Below are 14,144 nucleotides of genomic sequence, written 5' to 3'. Positions count from 1 at the left end.
GGTGAACCTGATTGTAAAACTCCACTATCAGTGAGTCGTTAGTCGTGGGCCTATGTGAAACACAGAATGGCCAAACCTTTTAATTTTCTATGCAATATGAGATGAAAATAGCGACGGAGCCCATAAACGCACCAGGAAAGAGTTCACTGAGGTAAGGGTTGTCTCCTGCTGGTCATTACAAGGAATGCAGATAAAAGACACTTTTCAGGCCTTTTCTAATCAACCTTTATTAACACAATATATAGCTGTATGGGACATAAAGTCACAGCGGCTGTTTTCTTAAATCCTGCTGATAGCTTTTCTTCATCCTGGAAAGTTTACCATGGGTATCTTTATTTTCCGAGCTCTGATAGATTGCCGGAAGACAGATTTTTTTGCGGGGTCTTGAAGGCAGCTCGACAGATGAGAGAATAGCGCGTGTCTGTGTGCGCGTGCGTGGAAGGCAGCAGCCCTGCCTACCGTTGACGTTCCCCACTCTTTCTCTTGTCACTGTTTTTCGGGAGGCGAACTGGGGGAGAGGTCCGCTCTTCTCTCGTCTTTCTTAGAAAACAGATGGTGTGTTCGTGACCCGGCGGAGACGTATCTTCGCCCTCACACGCCGGCGACTTCTTCAATTACCGCTGCAGCACTTTTAACCAAATCAAAGAGGAGAGGAGCCAAGGGCGGACTGGACAGAGAGGAAGAACCAACCATAGGACTCACACACTGGGAGGCTGCACGTCCGCCTGCTCTCTTCAATACATTGATTTATTTAACCGGGCCCTGAACGTCTCCCGGCGTCCAGAAGTGCTGCCTCAGCCGGTTCCTGCTTCCTTTTAAACTGACTGCGTCTTCGTGGACTGTCCCCAGAATTATTCAGCAAGCTAACAGGAACACACAAAGTCCCCTGCTTTTTTTCTTCTGAATTCAGACCGTGGTGGCCAGAGGGACACTGAGTCCTCGCCTCTGTTTCCTCTTATCAGCCCCTATCGGTTGCTGTGTTTTCCACCGGCTGTGCGCGCTTTCCTCCTTTCTCAGCAGAAGACGATGCAGGTGGAGGTAAACCGGTGACCACAGGGGCTGTTTTGTTAACTATCCAGCAGCGTGTCAACAGAGATGAGAGGATAGCGTCTGGGAGGGGATTTGGGGGAAAGCGAAGCGCTAAGTGGGGGGTTCAGTGTTGGTTTTCCTTCTTCAGATGAGGCAGACACACCATAAAGACATGAAGTGGATGTAGCCAACCGGTTCAGTTTTTTTAAAAGCATCAGTTTAAGCTGGATCACTGTCTTGGTGATCTGTGCTGCCTTCACGGACTGTGACAATGAGGATTTTATGAGAAGTGAAGCCTTTCCCCCTCTATCTACATACAGCCAGGCTAGTCTGGGGTGGCATTTCTTTCTTTCTTTCTTTTTTCACCCGGTGTGAACACAACCCAGACTTTTTTTTCTCTCCTGGACGGCGAAGCTCACTCAGGGACAAAAAATGTCTTTACGCACAGCACTGCCTGGGAACGAGCGGAACCCGGACCATGTAAGTAGATAATTAAAAACCATAGGCGTCTGTCTGTGAGAGGTTGCACTTAGGTTTTTATTATGCTTTTCAAGGAGCTGATCATAATAACCCCCGTCAGCCCGCGGGCCCAGAGATTAGTCTGCCATGTGCAAAGAGCAGCTGCAATCAAGCAAGGCGACGTAGACGCGCTAATCTCCCCTAGCTCATTTGGGACAGGGTGCAGTTGGACACACATGCTGTCCAGGATGGAGATATGAAGATTAGACTTTCACCTCCACCGGTGTTTTCATTGCGCATGTTTACCCCCCCTCAGCTCTCAGCTGATCAATAATTAATGCATCTGATGCAAGACCACCCAGCCAACCCTCACCTCCACTCCATCACCTCCACCCTGTCTGGCCCGCCCAGTTTCCACTTTAATAAAACCGCGACAGAAAGCTCAGTGGGCAGCTCAATATTGCAAAATCTGCTGTGTCAGGCTAGCCTGGTCCATCCTGCTGATAGCCTTCTGTGTCTGTGGCAGCGTGGGATTTTGGCAGACTGTGTTTGAGTTGTTCTTGATTCAATTTTTAGTGTTTGTAAATATTCTTGTAATTACTGTGAACCTCTCTAATGTCCTATGACATCAGTTGAGCAGCTGTGCAGAATATCCCCACCTCTGTCTCAAGGGCACCCAGCTCAAAGCAGCTTCTCTTTTTGGATGTGAAGGTCTAACAAAGACCACTTCCTCTTAGTGCAGCTAACAAAACACTGAATACTTCCTTTCCTGCTTTTTAAGGTTATTTAAAGTGTATGCTGTCACTGCCTCAGGCCCTGGATATCTTTTGTTTAGATAGGTGCAAATATTTCCAATACCAGTAGTGTCTCTCACTGAATTTTCCTGCATCCAGGGTTCTCAAAGTGCAGACCCGAGGCCGGTGGTGGCCCTTAGTAACATTTATTTGTGGTCATGAACACGACAAGGAATGATAAAGCATACACAATGTTTCCCACATTTCACAGAGGGATTGTAGGTATTGGTAATAAATAATTATTGCAAACGTGTGGAAGATTTGGACTGCTGCACTACAACAATAAGAATGCAAGACCTTTAGAAGTGTAGCTAACAAACGACAGCTTTTAAACATGTAAACTTGAAGGGTTGCAGACGTGTATCAGTAGCTACTGATGAGAAACCTGCTTAGTGAAACAGCAACTGACATCCCAAGGAAGTTAACGTTAACAGCATCCATCCTCAGGACACTCAGACATAATAGACAAACTTTAGCCTAACTGACTCAGGATATATCAGAGGATCAGACTCATTCCAGTGAAAGGAGCTGAAATATATGATGCTGAAGTTGGTGGAGAATGATATACTGGAATCTAGGCAGTCTAAGACCTGAAGTTAGGCTCACAAACAGCATTCCTGTGAAGGTGTACAAATCTTCGAGCATTCAATGGGCGAATTAGACTTTACTTAGATGCAGTGCCTCTATGAATTGACAACAAGTGCATTATTAGCAGGACTGCAGCCAAAGATCATTTTGATAGTCGGCTAATCTGCCAATTTTTCTTCGATTAGTCAACAATTATTTCAATAACTCTTATCTCCTCTTCCTGTGGGCAAACCTGTTCTAGGCTCCAGTGCCTCACCTCCCCAAGTCTACCCACCTGTGAATATCACCCTGTTCTCTCTCTCTCTCCCCACAGATTAGCTACTTAATGTTAGGTGGAAAAGGTTTGCTATAGTATTAATGTGTGTAAAAACTAAACAAACAAACTAGGAGACAGTGTAGCTATCTCTGTTTATTGGTTTACAATCGCATTTCACTCATTAGCTGCCAAAAAGAGATTTTTCTGCCAAAAACTGATTTCTAGTATTTGCCAAATATTAACTGCCCGTATTTAAACTGCTCTAAATAACGTTTTGGCCTATAATTTGTGAAACAAATGTCAAATGACCTATCAAGTCATCTTGAGCCACAAACAGCATTCCTATCAAAAGGTGGAAGCCCAAAAGTGACGTTTATATCCTTTATTTATCCAGTTAAAATGTCTCATTGACATTAAAAAAAATATTTTTAAGAGTAATCTGACCAAGAGGATCGCAGAAATTGCAACAAATATAATAATAGGTTTAAAAAGATGTCTTATGTGGCCAAAAAGAACCGGATTGGTTTGAATGTAGGTACAATAACACATAAAGTCATAAGATACTTGGAAAACAGGTAATTTTTACATTTTATATATAATCACTTTGTAAATCATGTTCACCAAAGTCCTATTTACCAATATAAGTAAAGACATGACACATAAAAACATTGGAAATCAGTTTTAAGCAGATGATCATTTTTTGGCACAACAGCGGCATTTTTAAATGCTTGTGCACTGCAGTAGTGCTGTCTCTGCTTTGCACTGTCTGTCCTGATGAACAGAATTAACTGTTTGGGATTTCCTTACCTGGATCATTGAGCATGCATCAAGATCTTCTTCTTCGTTGGTATTGAGCGCATTCTTGGCAGACGATAAGGGCGATAATGGCCACCATAGCTTCCTGCAGTATATTACAGTTACAAAAACACATTTATGTGGTATAGTATATGACGCATCGACAATAAAATTCTGCTTCCGCGTCATCGAGTATGTTGATGAATCGTTGTAGCCCTAATTTTTAGTAGCATTTTTTTTAATCCATCCAAGACAACACTGTTATTGATTCATAATTATGCAGTCCTCTTGCTCTTATTTTAAAAGAGGATGCTAAATTGAACTTGCTAGTGTCTCCAGTCTAGTCTTTCCCTGCTGGGTGGCTTGTAAGGATGTCGTTGCTCTGAGCTGTCTTTACTGTGCGATCCATTGCTCAGACAGATTTGAAGTCCATTGTCTTGGATTGCAGCTGCCGGCAGTAATCTGGAACCTGCACCATATAGAAAGATAGTACACTACACTAAGTTCACAGAGTACCACGATTGCAAGCAGCAGTCCAGGACCATGGACTTTGAGTCCATAGGCTGGATAAGAAACTAACTGGAGAAGCAGCTGACTAGTGCTCCATCATTTATTGCCCCAGTTTATATATCATTTTATAGCATATTAAATTATCTAAGTACAGTCAGTGGGAAACACTGATGTAGCAATGTAGAACCAAGGGAGTGTTGCTTTTAAATGTCACTTCCTCTGTTCTTGCCATCTTAAAGTACTTTTGTGTCGAGACGTGTCTAGAAATACTTCCTTGCTAATGTTTAAAAATTAGAAGAAGATTAAAAATGATAAACCATTCTCTGAACAGAAGCATTTCAGACACTGTAAGGCAGCGGTCCCCAACCGTTTTTGGCGCCACGGACCGGTTTATGCCCGACAATATTTTCACCGACCGGCCTTTAAGGTGTCGCGGATAAATACAACAAAATAAAACTAGTACCGGTACCAAAAAAAGAAGATTTAATCATAACACACGTGAAAAAACCGAGTTAACGATAAAACGATAACAAAATAACGCTGAAAACCGATTTAAAAACCCTGAAAACCATACATTTCACATCTGAGCCTCAACTCTCGCGGCCCGGTACCAAACGACTCACGGACCGGTACTGGTCCGAGGCCCGGGGGTTGGGGACCGCTGCTGTAAGGGATCGACTGCTTGTGACAAATAAAGCTTTCATTCATTCATTCATTCATTAGGTCACTCTGGTTACGATAATTTATTGCACAACTCATTCTGGATTGTAGCAGTTAGGTGTTTATTGTTTATACCGCTTGCTGGAACGCTGAGGTTCTTTTAGAGGTGGCAGAATCTTCTTTGACTTTTATGCAAACCTGTTGTAGCTGGTTTGGACATTTACACCACATCCAAATAATAAAAATTCAAAAACATTAAAGTTAGATCGAGGCTTGTGTTACAATAAAGATTAAGACTAAAGAAGCTCAGTCTTCACATTGAGGAGAATCTGTTTTGTCCACACTGTGAGATACCAAATAAAAGCGAGAGCCACTGGTGGATTCTTTCCCCTGTTTTTTAATAACTGCAAGAGTCATAAAACGATTTCTCCTGAAGCAGAGCAGTAAACTAATAATAGAGCCTGTTAAATGCTTGATGCAGTCTACTCTTGTCAAAAATGATCCTTGTAGAAATGCATATGTAGCATTAAAGCTGGTGAGAACTCAGCATTGCAGGGAATAAACCAGAATGATTGCTGTCCTTGCTCAAACACAAGCCTTTTGTCTTAGTAACCTCACCATGGCTACAACATGGGGTCCTGCACACCCCACCCCCACCTTCCCATTATTCCTCACCCTCTCCTGTCCATTTTAACACACACACACACACACACACACACACACACACACACACACACACACACACACACACACACACACACGTTCACTCGCCGACTTTGTGCCTTCAACTTACAGACCTTATCCCATTTTGATTTATAGCGACGTCCGTCCGGAAGCAAGTTTAGCCACTTGGCAGATATCTCGACAGTGCATCCTGGCAGCTGTTTTAAGGCCTTTATCTAAATGAATGGTCAGACATCAATAACTTATATTTCAGGCTTCACTGCATCTTCGCAGTCACCCGGGTTTGCTCGATTATAGAAAAAATCCCAGTCACAATTATTTTGATCAATACTGAAATCATAATTGACAGGATTACTTACAGACTCTGGAAGAATAGAAGAGTTATGGAAATTTCAAAAGTGGATTTCTTTGTTCCTTCATTACAATTTCATTAGAAAGAAAATGTTAACTGAACCTAACGTGCTGCAGCTTGGCAGGAGTTTCCTTGGAAATAAAACGGTCGCGCTACAAGAAAACAATAAGAACATATTTGACAACAAGCCAAAATTGTAATTGAAATTAAACGTTATCAGTTTGCACAGCCCTAGAATCATCATTCAAATCTGCTGAATGATGCTCGATTATTGTGCTTGGTGCACCTTCCTAGCAAAGTAACTACATGTCGACACAAATCAAAAACAGCTGCCTACAACTAGATCCGCTTGGTGTTAATATGCAGTGCAAACACAATATGTTGATTAGCACAAACATAATCACAGTTCAACACAAGGTAATTGGCAGTAAGTGTCTCTCACAAAGCTAATGCACAAGCTAGCGTTCTTCCAATATAGACATATGCCATTTTCCCATTTTCATCGCTCTGATAGTTTAGCTCCATCACCTCTGAAGTCTTTCTCCTTCCTGTGTTGTAGTAAAACTGTTGTTCAATATTTATTACCTCCAAGTCCAACAGGATTAGCCCTATTTCACTTGTGATTGCACCAGCGCACAAGTATAAACGCAAGCAGTGATGTTGCTCAGTAGGTGTAGGGGCTGCTGGGCTTTGATGCAGAACTCTAAACCCACCCAAGAACAGTTTCCAACACTGATTAATTAGAAATGTTGTTTGTGCTTCGGATCTTCACGTTGAATGCCAGATTTCATTACAGGGTAGTTACAGATGGTGGTAGAAAGACAAATAAAAGTAAATGGAAGTTTTGAATGCAGCACACATGTGGTTGAACATGTTGGTGCATGTATTTGTGTGTTCTGCATGTAAGACAGGAAAGTCTCACATGCAAAAGGCTCCGAGACCATCACAAATGCGCAGCGCATGATATTATCATGCTGTGGCTTCGTCTTCTGAGATCATCAACACCACATTGGCTTATCATTCAGTCACATCACACATGACACGACAGTCTGCACTTTCACGCCACGCTCTGCAATTTACATGTTCTTACTCTCTGTTCTCTGCTTTGCTCTCTTCTCTTGTTCAGTCCTGTCATTTCCTTTAACCTCCCCGTGTATATTTCTGACTCTGTCGCAAAAGTCACCGAAACCAGAACTAATACCTGACATGTCCTCCATCCTTTTCACCTTTATACCCCAAAGTTAAAAAAGTCCCTGCTGCTTTTTGTACTCTTTAACTGCTGTAAGTCCTTATAATTACTCTTCTGTATTTTATTGTCTTGTGCTTTTTTTTTTTAATCAGAAAATTGCTAGTTGTACAATACTTCAAACCTGAACAAACCAAACCAGAATATCCATAAGGGCAGGATTATGCTTCTCTGTAGGCTGTGAACATTTTAGTAAAGAATAACTGACAGAAGGCACGTCAACAGTTTGCAGTAGGCGACATGAATAGCAAATAATTTCTAGGGTCACCTTTCAGGACGAATGAATAAATTACATTTTGCTTTTTACTTCCACTCTTATTTTGTGTGCTATGGATAATTGAATTGTTTTCAAGGACGTTGTTAATATTTTACATCTCTTTGTAACTTACTGAGCTCAGTCTTGAGCTTATTGTGACAGTTTTACATCTTTAATCTAAGGGTACAAAAATAAAACGACGTGAAGCAAAAACGCACTGATATAGCACTTTTCCCCAGTCAGGCAATCATGCATGTATTTGACCAGTACAAAGAAGCCAGAACATGCAGGAGCAAGCTGCCAGGATTCAAATCCTTCTTGCTATAGGCTTGTATTTAAATGAAATAAGGAAATGACAAAGCTTTAAATTCTTAAATTGAAAATTAATATTTTCACTAATATTTTTGTTAAACTTATATGAGGTGTTATTAAAACGTTCCAATAAATCAACGTGATCTGTTTTGAAGTTGCATCTGTGTCAGTGTTCATCTCCCTCTGTAGTTTCCTTGTTTCCACATGCGGGTGACTTAACCCAACCTGCTAAACCTGCATCTGCAAACGGCCTGTGAGAATTTTCATAGAATCTTAAATTTTTTATTTAATCACAGGATCTTTTCTCCTCTTTAACTTTGTTTTGCTGTGTATTTGTGTTTTTAGAAGAAAAGGTTTCGTGGGATTATCTCTTGAGTTTAGAATATTTTAAAGTCTCAACAGCGAAAGTTAATTACAGGTGTAATAAACAGGTTTTAATAAACAATAAACAGGTTGCATTGCTCTTCTTAATGTTGAACTGTGGGAATGGGCACACTTTTTTGCTTGGGGCTAGTCATAAGGTTTTAATGTGTGTGAGAGAGAAGGAAGTCGTATAGAGGGTGTGGGTGAGTGCTTGTGTGCACATGCACAGCTGTGTTTTCTTACAAAAAGGCCAACATGTCTTTCAGTGCACGACTGCAGGGCACGGCGAGGCTTTTGTGTTTCCCTGGACAAGCAAAAAGATTCAAGTACTTGCTGTCCAGACATGTTACCCAAAAACTGGCACCCTCCTTTGATGCCCACGTTGGCATTCATTTCACCTAGAAACACTCCAGATACAGTCATAAACAGCCTTAGGCTTTAAATCATCTGGTCCGCCGAGGCCAGCCGAACCATGCATGATGGGTATGAAATTAAGCGGGCTGCTGTTAAATTGCTTGCCCAGTTTTATAGAAAAATGTGAAATAGTCATGAGAACTATTTGTTTGTGCTTATAGATATAAACTGTCATGTTGTTTTGTGACAGCACAACTCTGAAACTGAAATTTTTCAATAGGAGGTATATTTTGTGCACGTAGCACATATGTTGCCTAGATTCTTCAGCCAAGACGTGTCACTGAGGCTAACCGACCTTTAAAAGTCACGAAAAACTTTTTGTTTTTACCAAACCACAATCTTTTTCTAAACCTAATCAAGTTATTTTTAATTCCCAACCAAAACGAGTCGTCTTTAATAGCCTGACCCTGACATAGTTGTTTTTATTGTCTGAGCCGCTTCCAACAGTAACATATTTGAAATTAATGACACTTTAAAAATAAATGAAAAACAAATGAAATGGAAAGATTTGTTATTCTTGTAGCACTTTGACTGAGGTTTCTTGTGTGAGCAGCAAAACCCCACGAAGCCTCCGCATGTGGACCTTTCTGCCCTTTAAAAGTGGAAGACATCATTAGTACACATGAAAATTCATGCCCAGAAATACAAATCTGCAGATGAAAGCTTGTGATTATAGCACAAGGTGCATTGAAACTCTGTACTGATCGCAGTGCCTTGCTGATGTTTACTTTTTTGTAACCTTGCCAACTGAATCCAACTTAAAGGCGTTTTGGATTACAGCTGCAACAGCGGACCCAAAAGGTCAGAGAAGCAGAACACTTGGAGGGAAGTTTCCAGCTCAGATCCCTGGAGACGTGATTGAGTTACCCTCTGTTTAGCCTTAACAGCTACAGCAATGTTGCCCATGAGCGGGTCACAGAGCCCCCAGTTTCCCTGGTTATATTTTACAGCGTACAGTAGTAAACAGTGAAACTGCAGAAGCATGAGTGTAAAGCAGGGCAGCATCAGGAAAAGAGCTTAAGAGCTTACTGGACCTTCCTGAAAATGGCTTGCTCAAGAGCCTCTCAGTGGCAGATTTTTAAGGAAAATTTAAGGATTTGCATTCCCTGCTCACATTACCGGCTTAGAGGCTAATGTCAATAGTATTTATCTGTTGTTTTTGAATTGCATTTTCTAAATTACTTTTCAAACACCCAGTGTGCCATTCAATGGGCCGTATGGTTCCTGTTGGTTTCATTTGAGCAATTTCTGAAGATTTTTTGGGGTTTCATTTGTGCCCATAGCTACTGTTAGAAATGTAAAATCAACAAAAGCTACCTATAGTCTGATAGAAATGTAGTTATTTAAAAAAATGCATTGAAGATCATCATTGAAAAGGTCTTAAATTAACGCTGAAATGGGGAGATAATAATTGGGATTAGCTTTATGATCATTCCAAAGAAGGGACGCTGTGTTAGATGCAGGTTAAAGAGCCTAAGCCAAAAATAATAAACACAGTGATTAAACTTTGCTGGCACCAAATCCAAAATTAACTGTCTTGGCATTTTGTCAACACAGATTGTTTTCTCTCCAGCAATTATGTAATTCTAGTTAAGTGGTTAGGCAACAAACGCTGAACAGGTGGCGTTTTCTGGAGATCAGGCTACCATGTGCAGAATGACACTTTTCACGGAGCCTATGCTAACTGCCAAACGCTCACAAAGACCCCTGCAGACAAGCAGATTTGCACAATTACAAAATCTGAACCAGGAGACAAGAAGAAAAGACACTGAGATATTCATAGTCAGAGCACACAGTCAGGCTGTTGTGTTCATTGTGTAGAGGGCCTCTTCGGCTGTCAGGTGTCGACTTACTGTCCTCAGTGTTTCTCCTCAGGCCTCAGCTGCTGCAGTTTAACCAAAAGCCCTTTTAGTTAACAGCCATCCAGTGTTTTTCAACCAGAAAGACCAGGTCGCTCTCCATGAGCTATAACTGCAGTTTTAGTGCTCGCTGGGAGGTCTCATCAAATTTGCAAAACTTGTGTGCCCCTTGAAAAAAATAATTTCATGCCCAATTTGGGTGTTCGAGAGGAGCCATAGAGCGAGCTGGATGTTTGGGAGTGAAGGTTCGTGTGATGTGTCATTCAGCTGCCTTCTTTGGCATCTTTTTCCCACGCCTGGTCAAATATCAGACCTAAAATATGAAACTCTGGTGGTTTCTACACAACTAACAACAGTTGGTCCTCATGTACTTAAGGCAAGGAGTCTGAGGCTATTCCCGATAGTTCTGGCCCTAAATTAGTGCTTCAGTTAAGAGAAGTGAGAAATATATCTGTCACATTTCTGGTGGTTTTTTTGGTGGAAGGCCAAAAACTCTGTGTGTGCTATGATGTCTTGTTTACAGATGAAACTCTGCTTACCAACTTTTTAAAGTTATTAAAAGCTGTATGTGATTATGATGGAATCACATGATTTGTGTGTGCATGTGATAATGTTTTAGTAACTAAAGTAAAATATTCAGCAGTCCAACATCTCTAGCTCATACCAAAAGTAGTTGTTTTTTTGTTTTTTTAAATTGTGGTCAGTATAAACGCAGAGCCTGTGATGCAAGCTTTGTCACAATACTTCCTGTTCCTCTGTGTGTTTTTGTTTGAGCTAAGCTGACTTTTTTGCATTTATCATCTGGTTATAGACAGAGAGCTAGAAGTACATTGCAAGTGTTGTCAATAACTATAGTATGACTTCCCCTTGGCAGTGTGGTTAATAGCTTCCTGCAGCAGACCATAATCTCAAAGAACACTACTACTAACATTGACATCCATTATTTCACCCGCTTAGTCAGAGGGTCTGCAAAATTGTTGTCTGTGAAGCCAAACCAGCAATTACATTTAATTTAAGAGATGTTACCAAGCAGGTCATGTTTCTCTCCGATCAGTGTGCATGGTTTCGTGTTCTAGACAAATTGCTTTGGGCATGAGGAACAAACATAATTGTGAGAGGTTGTGTAGGTCTTGTAATTTTACATTAGGTAACAAAAAGGCCAGAAACAAAGACTGAGCTGTGGGAATGATGGAAAAGGGAGTGGGTAGAAGGTACTGAACAGAAATTAAGAGGTCAACTGTCAAATGATTAAGAGGACCTGACTCAAAAGTGTATGCTTATTTGACATAGACTGGTATGAATGTGGAAGTATGCCGCAAACTGTGAGTAAGACGGGCTGCTAGTTTCACAGATTACAAGTTGTCTTGACTAATCCAGTAATGATCAGCATCATAAGTTTTATGTATGAAAGGAAGTAAATATTTCATACGATTTGCCTAGTTTTAGCAATTATCACTCCCACCAGAGATAACACTCGATCGCACTCATCTCTGACATTACTGAAAAAAAGCCTGATGAGCCGCTAGCTCAGAAAATGAATTAAAAATTAAAACATTATTACAAAAATCTTTCAAATGGAAACTATTATTATGGTTTGACTTCTATTCTGACTTTCACCCTGTGTACTGAACCTTCCATTATTACATGTCCACAGTTTTTGCTTGAGTAATACTGAATACTGCCGTATACTTAAAACTAATCTTAGTAGTCAGTGTTTCCACTTGGGTGATTCCTTTGGTGAGGGTGGGGGGCTCCCCAGCTTTTCTATTTAGTACACAAAAAAACAGATGATACAAAAGTTTCTTCTGTTGCCACCTGGTAACATCTGGTTGCTATGGAAAAATGTGCATTCTCTGACCTGTTGGTGAGTGGTTGCTGGCTGTTGCTAGGTGAAATTGGTTGCAAAGAGGTTGCTGTACCATAAACCTGCTTGTGATTCCTGTGATCACTAGCAGATCGCTGCGGCTGTCGTTTGCGTGGAAGATGCCGACTTGTCTGAAAACACTTTTAGATTAATTAACACATGTTGGGAAGTTTTCAATGTATTTGCAGTAGGCTGTCATGAACCATGTGCTGTTTTCATCTCACCGTTGTACCTCCCTTACTGTGCATGCTCAATCCCTCAGTCCTACCACAAACTATGAGAGAAATGAATGAGATCATACATGACTGCAAAAAGCAGCAGAGAGACTGACACTGTGAGGACATGACTGAAATGGACAGTAAATTTTTTCCCAAAGGGAATTGTGCCTTTTCTTTGCATTTATTGATGTAAATTTATACAGTGATGCAGGGTTTAGAGAGAGAGGAGCTGAGGTCTAGCCAAGGAGTGACTCAGCTCTTTAATCCGCTGCTGTTGATCCTAACAGAATAAATCTGACCCTGGCGAATGATATGCTGAGTAATGTGGCACATTTCCAGAGGCAAAAAGAAAGCGTGTGTGTACATTTGCAGTCCTGCCTTGTCCAGACAGAGGAATCCAGTTACATTTTGCATACTGTGGGGTCAGATGATGTCACACTGGAGGAAGGAGGCTGCATTTAACCCACAGTGTTGGGTAGTTGTCCTCTTAATATTTGTGCTGTCCGCTTCATGTAGGGGATGATATTTAAATGTCTTCTCTTAAAACCTCTCCGAGGTATTTCAGCCTAAGAGGGTAATGGATTTAACAAAAGGGGCATTGTGGTGCAGAAAACAGTAATTTATTCATATTCGGTTTGATTTTTTTTCAGCACAATTACTGCTTTTAGTGAAGACTTGGTCATCACAAGATGACTTTTTTTTAAATGGGGTGTTTAATAACAGCCAGAGTAGCTGACACTTAACAGGGTAGTTAACATTGTCTTGATTTTTCAAATTAAGGTCAATTTAATGATGATTTTAAGCCTTAATAAGTGTTATAATCAAGGGTGCACATAAGTGGTCCGCAGGTGCGCATTCGCTGTCAAAATAAAAGATGCGCACCAGATAAGAAGTTGCAACGTGCGTTTGCGTACATATAAAAGGCTGTTTTTGTCCGCTAGAGTGGGATTTTCACGGCACATTCTGCACCACATCTCTGTGCGTTCATCATTTGTTTGAAGCCAGCTCACCTCCTGCATCCACTTTTCCGAGAATACGTGCTTCTTTTGCGGTTCGGACTCCTTCTGACATTTCTTTGGAGGTGGAGGAACACCAAAGTAGTTGCTTAAAGGAGCTTGCTTCTTGACATCTTTAAGAGTTCTAACCAAATGTCTGTCCTCCTCCAGAAAAGCTTATGTACACGAACGCGCATTGCAACTTCTTATCTGGTGACAGCTAAGACAGCAAATGTGCACCTGCAGACCACTTATGTGCACCCCTGGCTATAATGTACTTGGCCTGACCCGAGGGCCCAAAGAACCAGTTTTAAGCGTGTAAAAATAAGAAAATGCAAATCTCAGTGGAATCAAATCAGGCTGCTCTGAGTGAGACTGCTAAATGCCTTGCTGTATTATTGTATTTTGATCATAAATCAGAAGGTTAACATTGGACTTGCCATAAAAGACAGAGAGGGAGAGGAGCAACACTGGTCTGACTCAAGTCTGG

The 14,144-nt window shown here is 41.1% G+C and overlaps 1 protein-coding gene across 6 annotated transcripts in view; it reads left to right on the top strand.

Annotated features, from left to right (window-relative positions):
• mark4b (MAP/microtubule affinity-regulating kinase 4b) overlaps positions 1 to 14,144 on the top strand; it is a 61,465-nt gene that overhangs the window by 3,804 nt on the left and 43,517 nt on the right. For 4 of the 6 annotated variants that reach the window (XR_013901251.1, XR_013901252.1, XM_026191567.2 and 1 more), the window contains exon 1: positions 207 to 1,509. The exons of the other annotated variants lie outside the window; for them this stretch is intronic. Coding sequence is in view for 2 of the 4 variants with exons in the window: in XM_026191567.2 (XP_026047352.1) it covers positions 1,462 to 1,509 (48 nt within the window). In the remaining 2 variants the exon portion in view is untranslated. Of the gene's footprint in view, positions 1 to 206; positions 1,510 to 14,144 lie in introns of those variants that run through there. 6 annotated transcript variants of the gene reach the window in all.

Source organism: Astatotilapia calliptera, chromosome 14, assembly GCF_964374335.1.
Source record: "Astatotilapia calliptera chromosome 14, fAstCal68.1, whole genome shotgun sequence".
In the NCBI taxonomy this organism is placed as follows: Eukaryota; Metazoa; Chordata; class Actinopteri; order Cichliformes; family Cichlidae; genus Astatotilapia; species Astatotilapia calliptera.
Note: the sequence above shows the minus strand (reverse complement) of the source record. Positions and strands in the feature narration are given on the sequence as shown.